General features: G+C 35.8%; 1 protein-coding gene across 1 annotated transcript in view; it reads right to left on the bottom strand.

Annotated features, from left to right (window-relative positions):
* LOC129255568 (protein DENND6A-like) overlaps window positions 1–19,928 on the bottom strand; it is a 35,535-nt gene extending 15,607 nt beyond the window's left edge. The window contains exons 1-5 of the mRNA XM_064097159.1: window positions 19,634–19,928; window positions 11,927–11,965; window positions 10,320–10,362; window positions 8,926–9,041; window positions 6,693–6,773 (exon numbers count right to left, since the gene is read on the bottom strand). Coding sequence (XP_063953229.1) covers window positions 6,693–6,773; window positions 8,926–9,041; window positions 10,320–10,362; window positions 11,927–11,965; window positions 19,634–19,819 — 465 coding nt within the window. The 5' untranslated portion in view covers window positions 19,820–19,928. The remainder of the gene's footprint in view (window positions 1–6,692; window positions 6,774–8,925; window positions 9,042–10,319; window positions 10,363–11,926; window positions 11,966–19,633) is intronic.
* Window positions 19,929–23,117: the final 3,189 nt, after the last annotated feature.

Genomic DNA, 23,117 nt, shown 5'->3' with positions numbered 1-23,117 from the left:
TGTTCATTTCTTTAAAGTAACAAAGATACACACACAGGGTTCAAACAGATATTGGAAAACAGAATTTCATGACTTTTCCATGATTAAATTGCTGCTTTCCATGACTTTTCCATGATTAAATTGCTGCTTTCCATGACTTCCCATGACGTCCCGGGAGTAATGTAGAATTTGGATGTCACAAAACTGGGAAAAATGGAAATCATGAACACCAACTATAATAGCAGAGTATGATCAGAGTATGAGAGTTGAGAGACAAGACAAACTGGAAAGCTGCCATAGCCAAAAGGTAAATATATTTCCATGACTTTTCCATGGCTTTTCACAAATTTTCCAAATTTCCTGACTTTTCCCTGACTTTCCATGACCATTTTTCCATTTTTCCAGGATTTCCCATGACTGTGGGAACCCTGCACACAGCCTATGTCTAACCTTTGGGAATCCAGGCCTTCATATGAAAAACAAACATTAAATCTACATTCTGCATTCAGTTTATCCTTTTTTTATGTGTGTGTGTGTAAGCATCAGTCTTGTAAAATGATGTAGCATCAAAATTACAAACAAACAAATTTTTGTCATTTACAAAAAAAAATAGCTCCATGTTATTCCCATAAGGCAACATTACTTTCAAACTAAGTATGCTTTAGTGTCATTTATATCTACAATATACATGGAACTATGGGGTACATGATGGAACACTTAAGGGGACAACCTATTCCTGAAGTTCCTAATTATATAAGAATGAATAAGAATAAGAAGTATTTTTTATCAATATGGGAGTACTATGGACGTAGAAATTTATTTCTACCTCTTTGGATTTAAAGTACATACATACATCCAATGTTTCTGATTATTAGATAATGAACAACATTTTCTTTCAACCTAATAAGGTTTTTACCATAAATAATTCAAATATATATCAACCAGTAGATATCATATTAATTTCAATAGTGTATTATGAATAACAATATATGAATGATATTTTGAAATGCAAGATCAGTTACTTTTGATTCTATGAAAAATATGTCAAAGCAGTTGGTTCATACAGTAGAGTTAAAACAGGAAACTGGATAACCCTTTGACCTCAACAAATGACTGAAAGTTTGCATTGCTGGTTACCATGTTATATAAACTTAAACTCATTCATAAACCACAAACATTTGTTGAGGTTTTTTGTACAGGACCCAAATCACTTGTTTTATTGATAAATACCACAAACAGATGTTTCATTGACCACACTGACTTTGAGTGTAAACACAGTTTTGTCAATTTGTGTTGATGGTTGCATGGGATCTGTCTGTGTCATTGATGACCTTTTCTTCCAACCCTGATTTGTTTGAAATAAATATATGCAACAGCCATACACATACATTGTATGAGAACAAATTCAAGTACAATACATAATCATGTGCATACAATGTACGTGTACATGTATGTATGTATATTATATGCAGTCATTGAATGTGTCACTAGAAAGACATGTCTTCAAAAAGAAAAGTTGACGACAACACAAATAGCTTATTAAATATCTAAAAAGTAAAAAGTAAAAAGTAAATTTTTGTTTCTCAATGTAGAATGTATCATATGGACTGTATCTTATTTATTTATTCACTCATTCATTGTTCATGTTTATACATGTATATTGTATATTCTTATTTTAATTGCATTGGTGTATTCTTGATTTCTTTTAAATCCAATCAATTTTTGTATAGCAAAAAAAATGCATTATCTGTATGGCCTACGTGTAGTTTGCATATTGATCAAGTATTTCCCCCTTTTATAGAAACAAAGGTTAAAGGTTTTATACAGAAAAGTGTATTCCCCTCCCTTCCTACATGAAAATATTTGCAGAGTTACCTGTACTAATAAGCAGATATTAATTAGCTGCATATTTTTAAAATTTTATTCATTCTGAAAAAAAAAAGAAATACTGAAACAGAAAAGAATGAAAAATTAATAATGAAAAACATCCAAGCTCCAAAATACAATATACAGTATGTATCCTAGAATTCCAAACTATCCTGCGCTATCTGACACCCCTTGTTTGAGTGGGATTCAATATCCTTTGGAAATCTTAAAGTGGATCCATTATTTGCTGGAATATATTACATTATACTTTATAAGTGGACTGCAGTATCCAATATTAAGAGAGCTTAAAGAAGACGGTGGTGCATAAATGCATCCATGATGTGAAGCTAGATGACTGTAAATCAAGATTATGTTTGTCACCTGCCTTACATGTGTGCGCTGTTGCCTTCAGGCGAGATGCAATTACTCTCCATATCGACTTTCTATGCCAACCCAGCACCATCAGTATGGTGTGTATTTGTTAGCAATACAACTAACCTTTCAAATCTTGAAAGCACTATTCATCACCATGTGATGAGATTGAAAAGGGCATAACACCAATTTTAGCAGTGTTGAAACATTACTGCTTCAATACATCAGACAATGTACATACTATACGTACTACAATGGCATTTTCTTATTAAAAATATTGTATTCATTTTTTAATATCATGGGAATAATAATAATACTTAACATAAGAAAGATGATTTAGTTTGTAAGCTCTGATGAAAACAGTTACCGGTAAGTAATCTTCTTGAATAGTGCTATGTCATGGTATCTTTTATCAAACATCCTTGTGAGATTTAGTGTACAGAGAAATTGATGTTAAAAATTTAGTGTTAGCCTGCCGAATTCACTTGAACAAAAGAAAATTTTGCTTCATAACGTTTTTTTCCCCCCATCTCAGAGTTCTGATCCTATTCATTATTCCAACTTACCCCAATTGGTCCTTTTTTTTTCAAGTTTAACAAAAGTAATTGCAGTGGGCAATGAATCGGAGAGAAAGGCTTTTAGCTTGCGGTTTAAATTGCTATCATACTGTTTCAATTCTTTCTTGGGTTAGCCTACACGTACACGGACATGTACATGTATGCTGCAAACTAAGGGAAATATACCTTTAGATAGAAACCCGGGGACACTGAAAATAAGCAAGAAACATATAAACATGGACAATATTATGATTACTACTATTAAACAAAACAGGCCAGTCTACCCTCAATAAAATTAAATAGTATGTTGCTTAACTTCTAAGAGGCAATTTATTTTCAACCAGAATCAATTGGGAGAGAAAAAATCATACATACCACTACAGTACAAGCACTTAAGTTGTAATTTTGTTTGATTCTGTTCACATAAATTTTATGATCATTAGATCATTGGAATCTATGTTTAAATTTCTCTTGTACATTAATCAAATCAATTGCATGACAGCTGGTGGAGAGTCATGGAAGTTTTCACATAGTATTGGTTTTAGCATTAAATTATCATTCTTACTGTAACCTTCCTGACATGTCATGTAGATGATATATTGTAATGCTTAACTGGCAGATTAATTTTACTGCTTTATTATTCATTTAAAACTGACATTTGAATAACTGCATTTGTACAGATACTACAAACCCATTTAAATTCACTCAAAACAATAGACTGATTAGCATTGGAGCAACATCAACATTAAAAAAAAAATTAGAAAGAATTATGATATACATGTAGGGGCTATTCATCTGAAAGCTCACATTGAATTAAAACGGATGGAGACAAGACTGTTTCAAGTCACCTTAGAAGAAGTTTATACATGATACATCCATCCACATCCCTTTTGCTACACAGTGAACCTACATTATGACAAAACATGTTCCAATAATTATCCAGAATTCTGGAAAACTTCCCTGTAGAAACAGACGCGATGTGGTTTGTTAATAAACCGCATCATGCAAAATATGGTTTCTCATAACCACTTCTGGGAGGTGGTTATTGCCATGTTTATCCATTTGGAATGTGAGTTAATCGGATTATTCGCACTGTAGATTGGTTTGTAGGATGGTTTAAGGACGATACGGTTTTTTGATTCCAGAAAAGATGAACCGTTTTTAACGATTCTCTGTAGAAACATGCCGTATGGAATGAATAGGCCTAACAATACACTCAATGTCTGAACTGGGTCAAGACTGTGTTCAATGAAAAATAGATTTGATTAAAATGAAAGCTGACAAGAGCACCTTATGGTTCTGAACCATTCTCTGCATGCTTCCAGCCCACTGCTATGCTCAGGGCATACCATTGCTAATGAGTTTCATTCAATGGGTGTGTACATAAAGCCAGGAATCAATACATGATGGGCTACTGAAAGTGGGCTAATTTTATTTTTTTAAGTTTCTGATGAGGGGGAAATAAAACTATAAACACTTCACAGGGGAACAAACGTGACATCTACTGAGGGCAAAAATGCTGTATGCGCCCCCTGTGCCCCCCCCCCCCCCACTCTCCACTGTGTGAGGCATGTTGGTACAGTAACTTTAAGGGTGTGTGTAATGTTGGTTTCCATTTTTAATTGGCAACATGGATCATGGTTGAAAACGTCACTACAAAACACAGAACACAAACGCTATCAGCAATGCACTGTCCAGTGTTGAAGATTTGAAGCTGATTATACCTTGATCGTCTTTAAATTTTCCGCTCTCGTTAGCACAGCTTGCTGCGCAGTTTGACCCATCATAAGAAAGGTCAATTCTGACACATACTTGAGTAGGCTTCCACTGGGAGAGAAAATTCTAAGACGTTTCAAAACCCAATGATTTTCAGTGTTGCATTCACGAGACTGAAGGTCGTAAAATCTGAGCTGATCGTGTTTCCAAACGTACCTTTTTTTACTTTTAAATTTTCCTCCAAATTGCGATCTGAAAGACGTTTACTTTTATGACAGGGAATGGGGGACATTGAACACCCGTATTTTTCTCATTATATCTGCATTTTATAATTACATTATCAATCATGATTCATATTGAAGTGTAAATTTAGAAACCGACATCGGTTTGTGCATGTTGCCTTAAGGTCAAATATGTACATGTAGGCCTCCAGCAGACCAGGTGAGCTAGACCAATAATAATAATCATAATATGTCCATTTATATAGCAGTTACTTGTGCATATACTCAACTGCGATTTGATACTTGGTATCATATTACCCCGGTTGTAGCTAAGCCGCCATATTAATAGGTGCTAAAGCGTTCAAGGAATAAATCCTATTGGGTACCCATTCACCTCACCTGGGTCGAGTGCAGCAAAATGTGGATAAATTTCTTGCCGAAGGAAATTACGCCATGGCTGGGATTCGAACCCATGACCCTCTGTTTTAAAGTCCGGAGACTAATCCTCTGGGCCACAACACTCCAATTGATATATATAAAATAATAAGCCTAACTGGAATGGTGATGAGACCAACAGGTATTGACAAAGTTGAATTAGACAAAGTGGCTTATTATCCACAAAAGAGTCACAAATGGAAACATAGTTTCACAAGTTCAGCAGTCAATTAGAATAAGGTGTACTGATGCCTTTTACAAATGTTCAATAACACAGATCTTTCTGTAACAGCAGATCCTTATCAGTTATGTACACAGACATGCATAATTCAGAATGGCTGTATTTCATGCCTGTTGGTCATATATTTATAGAGTTATGATTCAGCAGATCACGATACCATTTCCAATACCAGTAAATAACATCATGACATTTTCGTTACAACAATACTGATATCTGATTAGGCCTAGTACCTTATGAAGAAATTCACTGTCATTCCCTTGAAAAAAAAAGCATAATCAATCTACAACAAGTGGAATGCCTCTGGCCGTCTCACCTGCATCACGCGATTCAATATAGCAGCAGTGCTGATTTTGAAAACTACTATAACTCGCACAAGATGTTCAGTGATACTTGGTTACTCTTATTTCCACGTTTTATGAACTAGACCAATACACTTATAGAGATATGATGGCAATTCAACAAATACCCCCAACGTGGCCAAAGTTCTTTGACCTTACATGACCTTTGACCTTGATCATGTGACCTGAAACTCGCACAGGATGTTCAGTGATACTAGATTACTATTATGTCCAAGTTTTATGAACTAGACCAACACACTTTCAAATTTATGGCTGTAATTCAACAAATACCCCAATTTGGCCAAAGTTCATTGACCCTAAATGACCTTTGACCTTGATCATGTGACCTGAAACTTGCACAGGATGTTCAGTAATACTTGATTACTATTATGTCCAAGTTTCATGAATCAGATCCATAAACTTTCAAAGTTATGATGGTAATTCAACAGATACCCCCAATTCGGCCAAAGTTCATTGACCCTAAATGACCTTTGACCTTGGTCATGTGACGTGAAACTCATGCAGGATGTTCAGTGATACTTGATTAACCTTATGTATAAGTTTCATGAACTAGGTCCATATATTTTCTAAGTTATGATGACATTTCAAAAACTTAACCTTAGGTTAAGATTTTGATGTTGATTCCCCCAAAATGGTCTAAGTTCATTGACCCTAAATGACCTTTGACCTTGGTCATGTGACATGAAACTCAGGCAGGATGTTCAGTAATACTTGATTAACCTTATGGCCAAGTTTCATGAACTAGGTCCATATACTTTCTAAGTTATGCTGTCATTTCAAAAACTTAACCTCAGGTTAAGATTTGGTGTTGACGCCGCCGCCGTCGCCGTCGGAAAAGCGGCGCCTATAGTCTCACTCTGCTATGCAGGTGAGACAAAAATTGACAATTTGAGGTGCATTTCCATTATCACTTAAGTCAAAAAATTTATTAAAAACATGAAATTACCTTTTGAAAGTAGCCTCTCCTTGAAGTTTTGTCCTTAACTTGCCGAAAGTAGACATACCCGTATAAATGAGCAGCATCAATCTGATATTTCAACAGAAGATAAAATAAAGGAATAAATTGTGTATTGTACTAATCTGAAAATGGTGCATAAAAAGAATAAAGCAACTGTACATGAATCTGCACAGTACCTGTTAAAGCTAATGAATGAGACAACAACAAATATTTGCTTGAAACAAACAGGAATGACATGAATGGCTCAAGAATGCCAGTAAAACCTCCATGTTAATATGTCAGCTTAATAAAAAAAATATGAGGGATGGACATTGTCTACAGAAAATTTAATAAAAGAGATATCAGGATTAGCATCTCATGGACTTAAAGTGTGTGTAATTGCTCGATTTTTAAAAACAAATAGAGGAAAGGTTTTAGTCTTAGTCAACATTCATCTCACTTTTAAATACTGAAAAAAAATTGAATCATTGCCCATTCAGGCATAATTTCAAAAACGCTTTAATTCATTTTTTCCGGCATCTTTTAAAATGAAAATACAGAGACATTAAAAATGAAGTTAATCTGAAGTGCCATAAGGAAAGAAGTCATATTTCATTACCATCAACTGTGCGACAATGCAAACGGCACTATTTGGCATACTGTATATAGGGTAATTAACCCTCCATCAATTTTGTATTTAGGTTTGCCATGATTAAAAGATATTTAGGTGGCAAAGGGGTTAATCTTTCAGTAGCAGTGAAGTACCAGAGGAGTAATCTCAGCAAGTTCTTGACCTTCTCTCTGTGGTGGATGAGGACATTAATAATACAGCAGCCATAATTCACAGGCACACTCTTACCCAAAGGGGATTCCACCCCCATGAGGGAAAAAGTCATGCTAGTTCAAGCACAGCATGGTCATTTACATTCAATACAGTAATACATGTACTGAAAGTTCCCCTTCCCTTTTGAAGAAAAATAATTTTCCTTATCATGAAAAACAAATGTATTGTACCATTTGTATGTAACCATGCTTCACAAAAATTAATGCATGTGTGTCTTATTCAATGCACAATGGAATTATCAATCAGTTTATGCTTATTTCCCATTCTTCTACTATTGTAATATTAGTATCTGCATTAAACTGCTTTGAAATGGCTTTTAGGTGTAATTTCTTTCTCACAAACGATTCCACACATAACTGTATACACAAATCTCCTTCCCCTGCAAGGCAGACATATTTTCATATTCATAAAAGAACTGACAGAAACTATGATGCAAAACAGCCCATATCTTGGAAGTCATCCCACTGCAATCAAGGATCTAGATTGCATTTTATAATAACAAGATCCTTCCCTTAATTAATTGAGTTGGACGCTGCTACTGCTGGAGCAAAAAGAGTGGTGCTTTTATTAGAAATTCCATTTTACAGAGCCTGGAAACCAAATCCCCATTCAATATTGATTGCCTGCTGGAGGAATCAGGAAAATATAAATTGCCATGGCACTGCTTGGATAACACATGTTTATCTTAACATCCAAAGCCACTTCAGTTTGCCAGTTTGCTAGTGACAGTGTTATTGTTATGAATTTTGAGTAGTGGCAAATGTTTTCAATTTCTTCAAGTATATCAGTCTATGAATAAATAATTTATCATTTATTCCCTGTTCTGTCAGGTTTTGATTAAAACTGAGCACTAAATCCACTGAGAATCAGGGAGTTAATTTTCAATTACAAAAAAATCCAATCAATGTACAAATAGAGCTGTTTAGAGTTTGACAATTTTTCCAAGTAAAATCTTGTGATTTCCAGTACCAGTACACATAAGTACCTCTACAGTGGAGAACACATGCATCATCTACCAGCCTGATACATGAAGATATTTTGGCAGAAACCACTGAAATTTTTCATTCATCAAAAGTATAAACATGTATGGTGTCAGAGAAAAAAAAAAGAACTAAGAATAAATTCATTGTTCTTATGAGAAGTCCAAGGTGTACTTGGTTGTACAATATACTGTACAGGTCTAGAATTCAACTGAACCAAACACAGATGGATGACTTGCATGCTCACTAGATTTATGACACATCATTGGTCCGATTTTAGCCAAACCAAGCCAGCTTTGCTTCCCTGATTGAATTTACCAATACCCTTTATATTTCAAAATGTAATTACTACACATAGACATTGATTTCTAATTGGCTTCCATCTCCACTTCATCACCAACTGACAATGTTATCTCACCTGTAATGTAGGAAGGCAATGCTTGTTGTAATCTGTACTTCTTTTACTGTGTATGAAATTTCTTTTGTCTGGGCAACGTCTTATCCTGAAGCTAAACTGGGTATCTCCCATACATCCTGAAATTAATAAAGTATTGAAACACATATACAGTTTTGAAAAAATCTGAAAATTCTTCATTTCCAAAGTTTTGATTTATTGCCAGATAAAATGAAAGAAAGTTTTTTTTTCTTTCACATTTTGTTTAATCTGCAATAAAATGTCTGGTCTTTATGGGTAAAATTTAAATCTAAATGCCTGAAGTAAATAATTCAGTCCCCTATGATTTGTGCTTTTTTGTATAAAGCAGTCCTGGTATAAATCCACTTCTTAAGCATGAACTAGGATGATAATGTAGGATACAATTCATGTGCTATATAATATATACATGTGCATGTAGCTAATTTAGAATAAAATGTGTAAGAAAAAAATAAATAGTCAATTTAAAAAAATCAATGAAAAATGATGCAATTATCCTCAACTACTCATACCTGGCCAGGTTAATTACCCATATGCATCATTCTCAGCAGTAAAGTCTTTAATATAGGCTCATTTGAATAACAAACAAATTCAATATTCAATACATTCATGTTGTAGTAATTATGTTACCCGGTACCTTTAACCTTTCCACTAAAAAAAAGTTTAAATTTCTACACACAAATAAAATTATTGGCTATTTTATTCTTTATATATTACAGCAAGAATAAAATGTTGTATTGATAAACAGGGTAAGTACCTGTAGGTACATGTAGGGATATTCTTTTGAAATCCTTCTTGTAATCTGCATACACACCACTATTCATAAAAGCTCTATTACACACAACTGCTATAATATCTCAAAACCTGGCACCTCTATCACATTTAAGCAGTACACTGGAAAGTTTTTTTGGGGCTCAAGCACGCCAGTAACCCTAATACAGAGTATGGCGCCATGCTGGTGAACTAAGTTTGACCAAAGCGCGCATGAGCGGTACAGCTGCTCCTACCAATGATCTCCCCCACAGATCGTACGTACGCAGAGTTACCACATCGCACATCCAGTGCGGTCTGAGTGAAACACTTCCGGGTTTTCTTATGATGATCGTGATCAACACGATAAGCGATATCGATAGCCAACAAAAAAAAACATAGGGTAGGGTGGGGTTACGCCAATGCAACAATTTTTTTTAGCCCTAATACTTATCTCAAAAGGTATAGAGACTAACCAGCACCCAGACAATGGAAGACAACAGACAGTGCTCGCCAGTTCACTCCCCTTTATGTAAACATTCATATAATGTAATAATGAGCACCACTTATGGCGAGATCTACCAAACCATACAATAAGAGATGCTATTAAGTTGTTCTTCACATCTTACCTGAATTTGAATCCGGAAAAGACAGGTAGCATATATTCATTTTCTGCAAGAGAAAAGACAATAGACTGATTTTGTGAATAGAATTGCTTTAGGAATTGTTAATTTCACCTTCAGGAATTGAAAAAAAAGGAATAGTTAGTATACTTGAATGTACAGCAAACTAGGAGGTACAATGGATTCAGGTCCTGTCTGAAGATATGATTATACATAGGGCGTGTTTATGCTTCCACTTTTCAGGCCAGAATCAGCGTTTTCATACGTGATTAGTCCAAAACATGGGTGCGTCCATGTTAACTTTCATTTAAAACTTACAAAAAGGTGCATAACAGAATGTTGTTTGACCAGAATCAGGGTTTCTGGGAAAGTATAAACAGAACCACGATCACAAACGTGTTTAAATGATGTCATTTGGTACATGCTTCCGGTGAGATGAAAATCTGCAGGCAAATACAGTGGCATGGTTCTGACAGGGACTTACCTCCACGGAATTACTCTCATCTCCCTGGTTCTACATGTAATAATGACTAATGTACATTTGCATGAGTGATTATTATTAAGTACTATCACTATTACGACTCCTCTAATTTGTCATTGCGATGACCAGGGCAGGATGATATGTCGAGGGATTTACAAAAAACCCAGAACATGATTTATGAGGAGACATCGCTGAGCCAGAAGCCCCAGTAGCATAAACAAATAGATGTCTTATTATTTTTTATGTATACTTAAATATTCTTTATTTTGTCTTACTATTATTCTCACCATGGTGATAATTCTATGGCTATGTCAAGTAGCTCCATGCAATTACTAAAAGATTTGAAATTGTTTAAATAAGTTTAAATAATAGTCGACCATACAACACTGGGAAAAAAAACTTTCGAAAAAGGGCACGCCCAATTTGACCTCGCTTGCATGCTCAACGAAAATTATGATGCAAAGCCAGCTGCAGATCATGATTTCACCTCTAAAATTCTAAGCATATACAGCACTCCCAGAACCACGTTTGCAATAGGTGTTCTGAAACGACGTTTGAAAAGCATTTGAAAACGCTGATTCTGTCTCTGCAATGGAAGCATAAACACACCCACAGACATGTGTCTTCCAAAGGAAACAAATGAATCAACTTAGTTTCTCTCCCACTCTCTCCTTTCCTTTCTCTTTGTCACCTTCATTCAGCTTTCTTAATTCTCTTTCCCCGTCATTTCCACTCATTTTCAGTTACAAGTAACTAAATTTATTTATATATTTTATTAATCACATGATACACCCCTTTATACTTATGAGTATTTTATTATTGTTTAGTTATTAATATATATTGTAAATCAACCATTGGAATTGGGACAGGAGGCTTCATGCCACAGTAATTAAGTTAACTTTTTCTGTCCCTGGCGTTCCAATGGTTGATATTTCTTATTTTGTATTGTTTACACTGAAATGTATTTTTGTATATTATTTGCCGAATAAATAATAATAATAATAAAAAGAGATCTCTTGTCTTATTCAACTTCTTTATTTCCCCAATGCTGTTTTTCTTTGGTAATGAAGCAATAAAATCAATAAATGTAAAACAATATGGTGTATGTATTACTCTGCACAATTATTCTTACCTCTTTTTCTGTAAGCTTGATGTGTGATGGATAGATGAACTGTAATAATAGGAAAGAAAACATGGTTACAATCATAGGCATAACTAATGATTCCTACATGTATATAACATAATTTGTATATTTTTAGTATAATGTGTATATATTGTGAGGTACAGGTAAATTGTAAAAAATGAAAATACATTGTATATATCTTGAAGCAAATACAAACCAATGGCGCCATCTCGAGTCCTCAACTACTCATACCTGGCCAGTTTCCTGACCCATAAATAATGCTAGTGCAGAGACACCAATCCCAAGAACCTTCTGATCTGGAGATTCTCCCGCCTGGATCCCCTAGCAAACTGGAGACTCCAACTTGATGTGCGCAAAGCACACATCACGAGCGCGAAGTCCCTTACGGCCGGGGTCCAGGTCTCGCTAAAAGGGTCCAGGAAGCTCTAGGATTCTAGATGCTCTCTCATGCTATCTCAGGCTAATTTTTCAATATTGATGGCAACAGTGGCGTAATGAGCCAAAAATTTTGAGGGGGCTCGATATGGTGTATCGCGTAAAATTAATAAAAAGTTGCGAGCGAAGCGAGAAAGCACAAAATTCGACACTTTAACTTTAAAAATCCAACTTTGTGATAGATTTTGACATCATATTAAAAAATGATATCATATTTCACCCTTCTCTCTTTCCTTTTCTCTTTTGTTCTTGGTCGTGATTTTTTTTTTTTTTTTGGGGGTGTACGCCTTAGAATGGTACTTAGTAATTAACAATTCAATTAATCAAATCACACACGTAGGCCATAGGAGGACCTAAGGAGGGATGATGCTAGCTAGCTAGCTTGCACCGCTAAATTTACGAGTACGAGATCGCGCAGGGCGTTGACGCTCTACTTACATTTAAAGGGATGGTCAGGGCTGAAAATATTTTTAGCTTAATAAATAGAGTAGAATTCACTGAGCAAAATGCTGAAAATTTCATTAAAATCGGATAACAAATAACAAAGTTATTGAATTTTAAAGTTAAGCAATATTTTGTGAAAACAGTCGTCATGAATATTCATTAGGTGGGCTGATGATGTCACATCTCCACTTGTTCTTTTGTATTTTGTTATTTGAAATTAGATTTATTCAAATTTTTTCCTCAGAGAACTAGAAAACTTGGATTGACAACTGATTTAGTGTATTAGATATTTATTGCTGCAACTTATTTCATTATAAGGGAGACATATTATTCACACAATATGAAATAATGGAAAAATTTATGATTTTATGTGATAACATAAGAAAACGGAAAGTGGAGATGTGACTTCATCAGCCCACCTAATGAATATTCATGACGACTGTTTTCACAAAATATTGATAAATTTTAAACTTCAATAACTTTATTATTTGTTAATCGATTTTGATGAACGTTTCAGCATTTTGCTCAGTGAACTCTACTCTATGTATTAAGATATAAATATTTTCAGCCCGGACCATCCCTTTAAGTCTTAACTTGAATATCGGCTTGGATATGAAAATTTGATTCCAGTTAGTTTAAAAAGGTGTTTGGGCAGGAGAAAGATAATTTTAAGCAGGAGAAAATGCATCTTAAGCGAGAGACACAGGGCCTGGGCGGGAGATAATAAATATCGAGCGGGAGAACGGGAGATTTTGCGAAAATGGGCTTTCGGCGGGAGATCTCCCGCCAAAAGCGGGAGAGTTGGAGTCTCTGCTAGTGTAGTCTAGTAAAATTATGATGACATTTCAAAAACTGAGCCTTGGTTAAGATTTCAATGTTGATGACGTCGCCGTCGCCGCCGTCGGAACAGCGGCACCTACAGTATAGTCTCGCTCTGCTATGCAGGTAAAGTAAAGTAAAGACCAAATGTCTACGTCTTTGCAATAAAAAATCCCATTTGATGCATACATGTATCTTATTTAAACTTACAAATATTTAATGGGCATAAAGGTGATTAATACCCCCATCCTATGCTAATACCATGGCAGTTTCCTACACTTTTAGAAATATTTCTAGCATGTCTTCGCCCAGGGATGAATATTCGTGCCAACTTTTAATCAGCGATAACTTATTCTCTTCAAGAATTCCAACAACCAATTCTGTAATATTCCTTTTCAAAGGCAAATATCATAACTTTTCATCTCTAAAGCTGCTGATTTGAATTTTGATACAGTACCATTCATTAATTCTGACAAACAGTTCTGAATAAAACATATTTCTGGTTTAATTGTCAAAGCTTTCATAACTGGCTGATCTGATAAGAGAGATACAAATCCTCTTCATTATTATAATTTTTTTTAATAAACATTCATTCAAGTGTCCCCTTTCTAGGTGAGCATTACGCCGATGAGATACATATGCTTATATTAATTCCTACACAAAGTCCTTAAATTTTTCCCCTTTCAGCTAAGTATATCAAAAATTTCAGCTCACCCTCGTGCTTGCATTAATGTTGCTTAGTTAGATACGCATCTTGGGATTACCTCTCCCTAATAATGACCCTATTTAAGGTCTAAATATCAATAATTTTCTGCTTGCATTAATTGTTTAGATATGCATCATGTTAATGATTACACAAGTGCTTTGAATATTCAGTTTTAAAATCTTAGTATTGAAAAGAAAATTAGGCTCACGCTCCGCCCTTGTATAGGACGATTTATTTATTGAGATACCTATCATCTCTAGGAATTCATAAAAAGGGTATTTCTAAATATTCCTTTATAGGTCTGAATATTTTCAGCTTGCGCTTCACACTCGCATTCATTGTTTATTAGATACGAATCATGACTATGATTACATAAAACAAACTTAGATTATAAAATATTCGTCGTCTTAATGTATTGATATTGAAAAATATTTGCACTCGCATTGAAATCAAGTTTCATTTTGATGGGCCGAGTGTTTACTAAGTGTAGTATATATGAATTATATATGTATATATATATATATATATATATATATATACCTGTATATAGGCTGATATAATACACTTTGGAAGGGGCCCGATTTTAGCACTTGCCCCGGGCGCCGTTTGTCCTAGATACGCCACTGGTAGAACCAAACAGAACTGCTGAATAACCATTTTTTTTTTTTTTTTGCCTGCTTTCTTGCTTAGAAAGTACCATCCGCCTGAAAAAGAGTTCTAGAAAGAAAAAATAATCAGAAAAGTGTAAATATTCTTTTTCAGAATGAACACTGTTAAACTTAAAAACAAGTCAACAGGACAAGAAAATTTGTACATTTCTTGAGTACTCTTGATAAAAAAAAAAGGAACTGATGGTAAGCTATTTATTTTTAAACTGTGGTCTTTTTTCACTCAGCTCAGAGTAACAATGAGGTCAAAACATTACAACATTGACCTCATAGGCCACAGTATCGCATATATGGGGTGGTGCATTCGCAGAAAATTGACATCTGCAGTAACACACAAATGCACAGCCACACAAGTCGCCAAGTGCACTGTCTAGTGATTCAATTTTTTTTCTCTCTCTTTTAATTATGAAATTGTTAAAGTGAAAGTAGTTATTGTTTATTGCAGTTTACATGTAAGAAAAAATCACAAATTAGATCTACATGTATATCTAAGGTAACAATTTTGATTAAATATCTGTGGATTTTGCACGATGTTTGAAAGTCTGACTACTCTGCCATCTACATGTATTGGCAACCTTATTGAGGTCCCAAAGTCTCCTAGAGTGTTTTTTTTTTTAATCTATGATGGGGGGACCTAAAGCTACACACTTTGTTTACAAGCAATAAAAACTAGGCCTATGTCAGTTTTAACATTTGAACAAATTGTCTTTTACTAATAATACATGTATGTTCAATATTCTAAAGATCCTCAACCAAGAGGATAATACCACAAAACTCACTAATACGAAAATCCTGCCATGTTTTCCAAACACCTCTTGATTTCCCCCCCCCCTCCCCCCGATGTAGAAGGGGTCCTACAGCTAGGCACTCGATTTATCATGCATAGAAAGTATAGTATAGAAAGTATTCCTGTGCCTCAATTTCTAAAATATGTTCATATTATTATAGGAAAATATAATAAAATTAAATTGAATATAGACCTCTAGCTCCAAAATTCCAAACAGTTGCTGGTTTTCTCTGCACGTAGTGATTTATTGCAGCCTCTGTAGAAAAACTGAATAGGAATTGTTCGTCACTCTGCAGTCAGTTCCACACACAGAGTGCACATTTTGCCATTAAAATTACATGCGAGATGAGTGGTGCGTAGCTTAAAGAGCCGCGTAGCTTTCAGACCCCTTACCATAATATATCAAGATCTAAACCAAAAAAGTAACGTTACTGTAAAACTACATAGATGCACTGGTGCTAATAATAAAATGGGTGTGCAGAAACATTGCTTCTATTTCAATGTGATTATTTCTACCCAATATTGAAAAATGTCCTTGTATAGCAACAAACCTCTGAATGCAGTGCATACTGCACTTTTTACATGTATTTGTCAAATATGGTAGATCTAGATATATTCTGTTTAGTCTCTAACAAGTATTTTGTACAAGTTCTAGAGGGCCCTAGACAGTAGAGGCACTGGTCCAAAAATTGGGATTGTCCCAGAAAACAAGGATATCCTCATATTCATAAACCAATACAAAACATGTCTTGATAAATTGAGATTGTCCTTGTTTATGGGGACAGTTTGTTTATTCACTTACCCCTACGGGACATAGACGGCAAATATGGGGATATAGCGTGCTAAAATAGATCAAAGTGACCTCAATTCACCCCCCAGATCACTCACACTATTGCGAGGTTAGTATTAGTACACTAACCTCGCACCATGAACCGCGTTTGGCAGTGGATTTCTAACTAGTGGGTCACGTGTGCTGGGATCTTACTTCTGGTGTCCACAACACACGACTTCTATGGCTTGATTTTTCCGTGCGCGGCGGCATGTAATGAACCCTTGGGTGCCCCCAGTTCACTGTCTATTTTTCACGCCTTGCCGTCTTCCAATAATCTTGTTAGGCCAAGTAAAAAAGGAAAGTAGTTGATAGTCCTCACGTGCATCTACATGTATTTTGGCCGCCGCATGAATTTTTTTACTATACTATTTTAAAAAATTGGCTAAAAAAATATCAAAAAGTGATGTTTCTCATTCGCACCTGCTTCCTTTTTTTATTGCCGCATCAATTTTCTTGATATTTATTATTTTCATGGCTGCTGAAAAGCGAAAAAATACACAAGATTGGCGAGCGATTTGCTCTCATGCGCTCTGGGATTTCGCTTGCAACTTCCTAAAACAATTGCAAAGTCCGATATCGCCGTAACTAACACACTTTTTACACCTTCATATGCAGTAGGCGTATAAAGGTTCATAGATAATTAAAATAAATAAATACAAACCGATTTCACCCTCTAAATATGGATTTCCTAGGGAAATCCATCAGGGTGTATAAGTCTCACTTATGCATGTATGGGAAGGGTTTCAAGGCTCCACGATGCAAAAGTATATGTAAAATATCATCACAGAGTCCTCAAGGCTAGTTAGTATACTAATACTAAACTCGCAATACGTGTGAGTGGGCTAGTCTAGATCTCTCTAACTTGACATGCTTGACTACTAGTTAGATCCACTCACACTATTGCGAGGTTGTATGCTATACGAACCTCGCACAACCAAAGTGCTTTTGTAGTGGATTTTAGAGTTGTCGTTAACATCGCTTCATAACGTGAATGATGTTAGCCGAAACCCATTCCGCTACTCACCAGGGCTTTTTCTGGTAGAAAGCGTTCCATTATCAATTTTTTACATATTTTTTTAATTTAAAAAGGACACAAAAAAGAGCAAAATCGCTTACCTCCACCTGGAAAGTGGCTTCGCACGTCTCTTCCACGGAAATAAAAGGAAGGTCGTTGGTGGCGCTAATACAGTTCGCAACCTTAATTCAGCTTGGTGGTATTTTTAAAACTAGATTCATGATTCATTGTATGCGCAATTCCAATAATTGTTTGATAAAATAGAGACCCCAATAAATGCAATAACTTAAAAAACATACTTTTTTATTATTTTTGCTGACGATAATACTTTTTGGAAAATATTTAAAACGATGACAAATTAAACAAAAAATATAGAAAATTCTATGTACCTTGAACAAAGCCCCACAAGTGCTACCGTTCATTTGTCAATTAACGTTCCACCAAAGTCTTTACAGTAAAAAGATTGAACACTTTGCCGACTTCGCGTAACGCTTTGCATCGATTTACGTGTAAGATAATTTCTGTGTCTAGTCTTTCAATTGTAGTGTCTTTGATATGAAGATAAATCGCGCGCCCTCTTTCGCTCATTAGACGAAAAATTTGAGAGCTAGAAAGGTAGCTCTCGTATTTTGTCAACGAGAAGAAAAATCAACGCCTAAATGACGCATTTTGAGGGATATTCATCAAATTATGAGGAATTGACTTCACATCGTTTCGTAAGTTTCGTAGGAGGACTTCATTCTGTAAGTCCTCGTATTAATTTTTCGTAAATTAACGTTATTTGTTGAATGCGCCGTGCCTTCAATTATTCTGTAGTCGGCGGCTGAGATGTAGCCGTGGGTGAGTTAGATCTAAGAATCTAAGTTAGATCTATTAGTTACTATTAGTTCATGTAGTTAAGTTAGTAGGATGGGGGATCGGGTGTCCGGACAGTTACCGGACACTTTATATTTTTGAAGCCTTCTTTTTTTTCCTTGGAATACACTAAAAATACGAATTCAATCGTTGTAATCATCTTCTGTTTTGTTCTCTATAATATTTCCTAACATTTTGTACTAAAAATTAATGAAACTTCGCTTGTAAATTTTTCCAAATGACTTTCTAAAATTGATCGTCCGCCACACAACCTGTCCGGACACACAACAACTGGGTATATTAATTATTATTAAACGTCACGATTTGAATTTCAAATTAAAATATTTTGAATTTGAATCTGTTGTGAACTACCAGTAATTTACAATGCAAACGTTTGCAATCAAATCTCAATCAATAACAACATTTCGGGTCTATTAGTAGGCTAGGCCAGGCCAAGCACCATTTCTGTCAGTTTCAAAGCACACACCCCGGGGGGGGCACTCAGTATATAATGCATAGTGGGTATGTGCCGCGGAGGGGACCCCCATTTTCACACTCAAATTTCCGTTCCGAGGCATAGCATTTTTGTCTTATTGACACAAAAAACAAAGAAGGCCGCTCCAAGGCATAGCAATTTGTTCTTATCGAGAAAAAAAAAAAGAAAGAGATCCGCTCCAAAGCTTCGCATATTTTTCATTACGTTGTTCCGGTCGCATTAATCCGCTGCAATTTTGGTGAAAAGCGGCCGCCGAGCGCTGTCCGACCATCGTCTCTGCGCTAGCGCACCCGGCGAAGGCCGCGCTGGATGCATCATGCACGCATGCCCGTTCCATAGGGGTACATACGCACGTACTCGCACGCTGGCGATCCGTTCCAAGGACCCCCGTTTTCACAAAATTGTAGTTCCGAATTCCGTTCCGAGGACCCTCCTTTTTACAATAAGCCCGCTCCAAGGCCCCCGTTTTTTGTCTCGCCCGCGGCACACCCCTACCACTTTTTTGGTCGAGTGCCCCCCCCGGGGCACACACACCTTTCACACTGCACACCCACACAAATACAAGTAGCAGCCACCAACAGCGGAACAAAGGAATGGGACTGCCGTGCAGTCTGCATCTCAAGATAATTCTCACTCACCTCCAGAGCTTGTCCGAGTTCTAGATCAAACGTCACAACACAAAAACAATTAAACCATTCTGAAAATCCATCCCACGGAAGGATCTTCCGATTTCCATCACTCAAATCTTCTGACATATCGTTATTTTCTGCGTCGGAAAGATGACGAAAACCAACTTTGTTATCCCCTTCCCGTAAAGTGGCCATTGTTTCTTTCTCTGACTATTGTTGTGATATGATATCGATCGGATACGTTATCTGTGCATGCGCAAAAAGCGATATGCGTGCCTGTGGTAAAAAACAAAAGAAATAGTGCATTCTATGAGTGAGGGACATCATTTACTTAACTGTCCCATTTGAGTTGTGCATATCACTGTTTTGTGAAAAATAAGCAAAACTTGAAAATGTCATAACCGTTTCTTATTTTACATCCGATTTTGATGAAATTTTCAGCATGTTGCCAGTTTGATTTTTCTCTTATTCAAATCAACATTTTTGTAGGGTGGACTTGACCTTTAAAGAAAAACGTTGATTTGAAATTCTAACAAGCATAACGATGAGAATTTCATTAAAATCGGGTGTAAACTATAAGAAAAAGTTATGACATTTCGCTAACAATTTATGCACCAATTAGTAATATTTGATTTGATTTGATTTGATGTATTAACAATATTCACATGTTTACAGGTTATAAAACAAATTGCATTAGTTACAATGGTAAATTGGAGCATAGCATGTGCTAATAGAGCCTGCATGGCCCCATGAACAAAAACGAAACAAAATTAAATTGCAATATACATGTACCCCTTTTAAAAGTCAAGTCCGTATAAGATATAGCCTATGTTGATTTGAATTAATAGAGAAAAATCAGACAAGCATAATGCTGAAAATTGCATAAAAATCGGATGTAAATCTATGACATTTTGAAGTTTCGCTTATTTTTCACAAAATAGTTATATCCATAAATAGTCACATGCAAATGAGAGAATCGATGATGTCCCTCACTCACTATTTCTTTTGTTATATATTGTTTGAATTATACAATATTTCAATCTTACAGATTTGAAAATAAGGCTTAACTGAACCGTAAAATGTTAAACATCGGTAATTCCACGGGTTCAGGGAGAAATAAAACTTTGTTTCACAGGACAATGAGGAGAAAATTATAATATTTCATATTTCATATAATGAAATACAAAAGAAATAGTGAGTGAGTGATGTCATCGTTCAGTTCCCTCATTTGCATACCGACCGGGAACTGTTTCGTGAAATTAAGCGAAACTTAAAAATGTCATCACTTTCTTATTTTACATCCGATTTTGATAACATTTTCAGTGTTATGCTTGTTGGAATTTTTTTAAAATTCAAATCAACTATTTGTTGGAGTGGACTTGTCCTTATTAAAGGAGAGAGTTGATCGATGTCCTTCACTCACTATTTCTTTTTCAAACGAGAGAATCGGTAATGTCCCTCAAGCTATTTACTTTTATCATTGTTTTATTTATACATGTTAGCCCCATCAGTAGTCTTGTACTGTTTTCCAGGGGGCCCTGTAAACAAATATTTACAATATAACAGACAAGCAAATTATACATAAGGAAAAAAACAAACAGAACATGCAAAATAATCAAAAGTGAATACATAGAAAAAAGAAGATGGTACATAATTAAGTACAATGTAGGGAAATAACGTTAATTCATCTAGATTTCAATCGGCATTACAATACAGGAAAAACAACCCCCTTCCCCTACATTTCATTTATTTAAATTCAGGTAAATCAATGTGATTGCTACTCATTGTGAATAGTATATACGAAAACTTACTTATGGAAAAGAAAATATGCACATCATCAATTATTTTCAATGAAACTAACAGAGAAACTCATAATTATTTCATATGTGACAATCTTTAACATGTGTTGCATGTATTTGAGATAATATAGTTAAAAAGGCCTATATCTCTGCTTCACATACTGATTTCTGCATGTTGCAGAGAATGAAGGGGCTATTTCCTGGAAGAGCACCACTTCAAGTACTGGGAACAAAAGGCAATGTTGATGAAATTTTCATGTGTTATGTTTGTTTGATTTCTCTCACTTTATTCAAATCAACTTATTTCGTTGTGGGTGACTGTTGTCACCCTGAAAACGAGACTTTTTTTACCACGAACATGATGCATATCTCACAAAACAAAATTGCAAAAGCTTAAAGGGGAATCCAGCCTTGGCCATAAAATGTTGTGTTGGGAAGGAGAAAAATAAATTAAACAGAATGGTGAAAGTTTGAAAGAAATCGGAAAAGCAATAAGAAAGTTATAGCTGCTTTAAAATTGAGATCACTAATTAATACTATATGTAGATTTCAAAATAGCAACTGCGTAAGTAAATTATGACAAGGGGCAAGGACAACTTTCCCATAGGCCACAGTACTTTATTATCAGGGATTTGTGGTTTTCTCCTAAGTACCCATTCCCCTGGGGCAGTAATCTAAATATAACCCAGGTAGTATATTGTTGTATGTCCTCATGAAAGAAAAATACAATTTGAAGTAAAACTTTTGGGAAAAATGACATTTTAGCCACTATGTATTGGAGTACATATAAGAGTAGTCCTTGCCTTACATCACTATGAAACCCATATGCGGCCAATTTGAAGTCTCCATGGGTATAGTGATTACCAATATTAACAACTTTTAAAACTTTCTTGTTGTTTGTCCAATATTGTTCAAACTCACCCATCAACTTGTCTGATTTTTCTTTTCCTTATAAAAACAAGTTTTTATTTGGGTTGGATTCCTCTTTAAGGGAAAGATCTTTTGCGACAGCCAGGGCGGACTTAACCCTTACCCTAACCCCAGTGGCGTACCTAGGATTTTCCAAGGGGGGGGGGGGGCAAATTCGTCCGTCAAAATATTGACTGGCAAAAAAAAAAAGGTCTTCAACCACAAATAAAGGATTTCGTACCAGAAAAAAATTTGACAAGCAAAAGAAAAGAAAGAAAGAAAAAAAAAGGTCTTCAAGTTCAAAGGAGCGGGCCACTTGTGGCTCGTCAGGGGGGGGGCAGGGATACGTCCCTTGCATGGGTTGTGACTCGATCGTCAGGGGGGGGCAGGGATACGTCCCTTGATGACGGGTTTTGATTGGTGGGGGGGGGGGCAGTCTGCCCCCTCTGCCCCCGGCCCCCCGTAGGTACGCTAATGCCTAACCCTATATATAACCCTGGACCCGGGCCCTGGGCCTAACCCTAACCTTTGGGTTTTTTTTCACAGGGTATACTAGTAGACTAGTTCTAATTCTCCCCCCCCCCCACCCTTCTTAATTAAAAATGCCAGGACGGAGTCAATTCTTTGATCACTTCTTTTTTTTTTCTCTCTCTCTCTTGCTTTTTTTATCTTCTTTTTTTTTTTTTACATTCTTCTTCTTGCCGTTTTTCGCTTTTTATCCCTATTTTCCATCCATCCCGTCGCGTCCTGCCTGCGCCTGGCAACTTCATGGAGGGGGAATCTCT

The sequence above is a fragment of the Lytechinus pictus genome, chromosome 3, assembly GCF_037042905.1.
Source record: "Lytechinus pictus isolate F3 Inbred chromosome 3, Lp3.0, whole genome shotgun sequence".
In the NCBI taxonomy this organism is placed as follows: domain Eukaryota; kingdom Metazoa; phylum Echinodermata; class Echinoidea; order Temnopleuroida; family Toxopneustidae; genus Lytechinus; species Lytechinus pictus.
The sequence above is the reverse complement of the archived record's forward strand: the minus strand, read 5'-3'. Positions and strand labels throughout refer to the sequence as shown.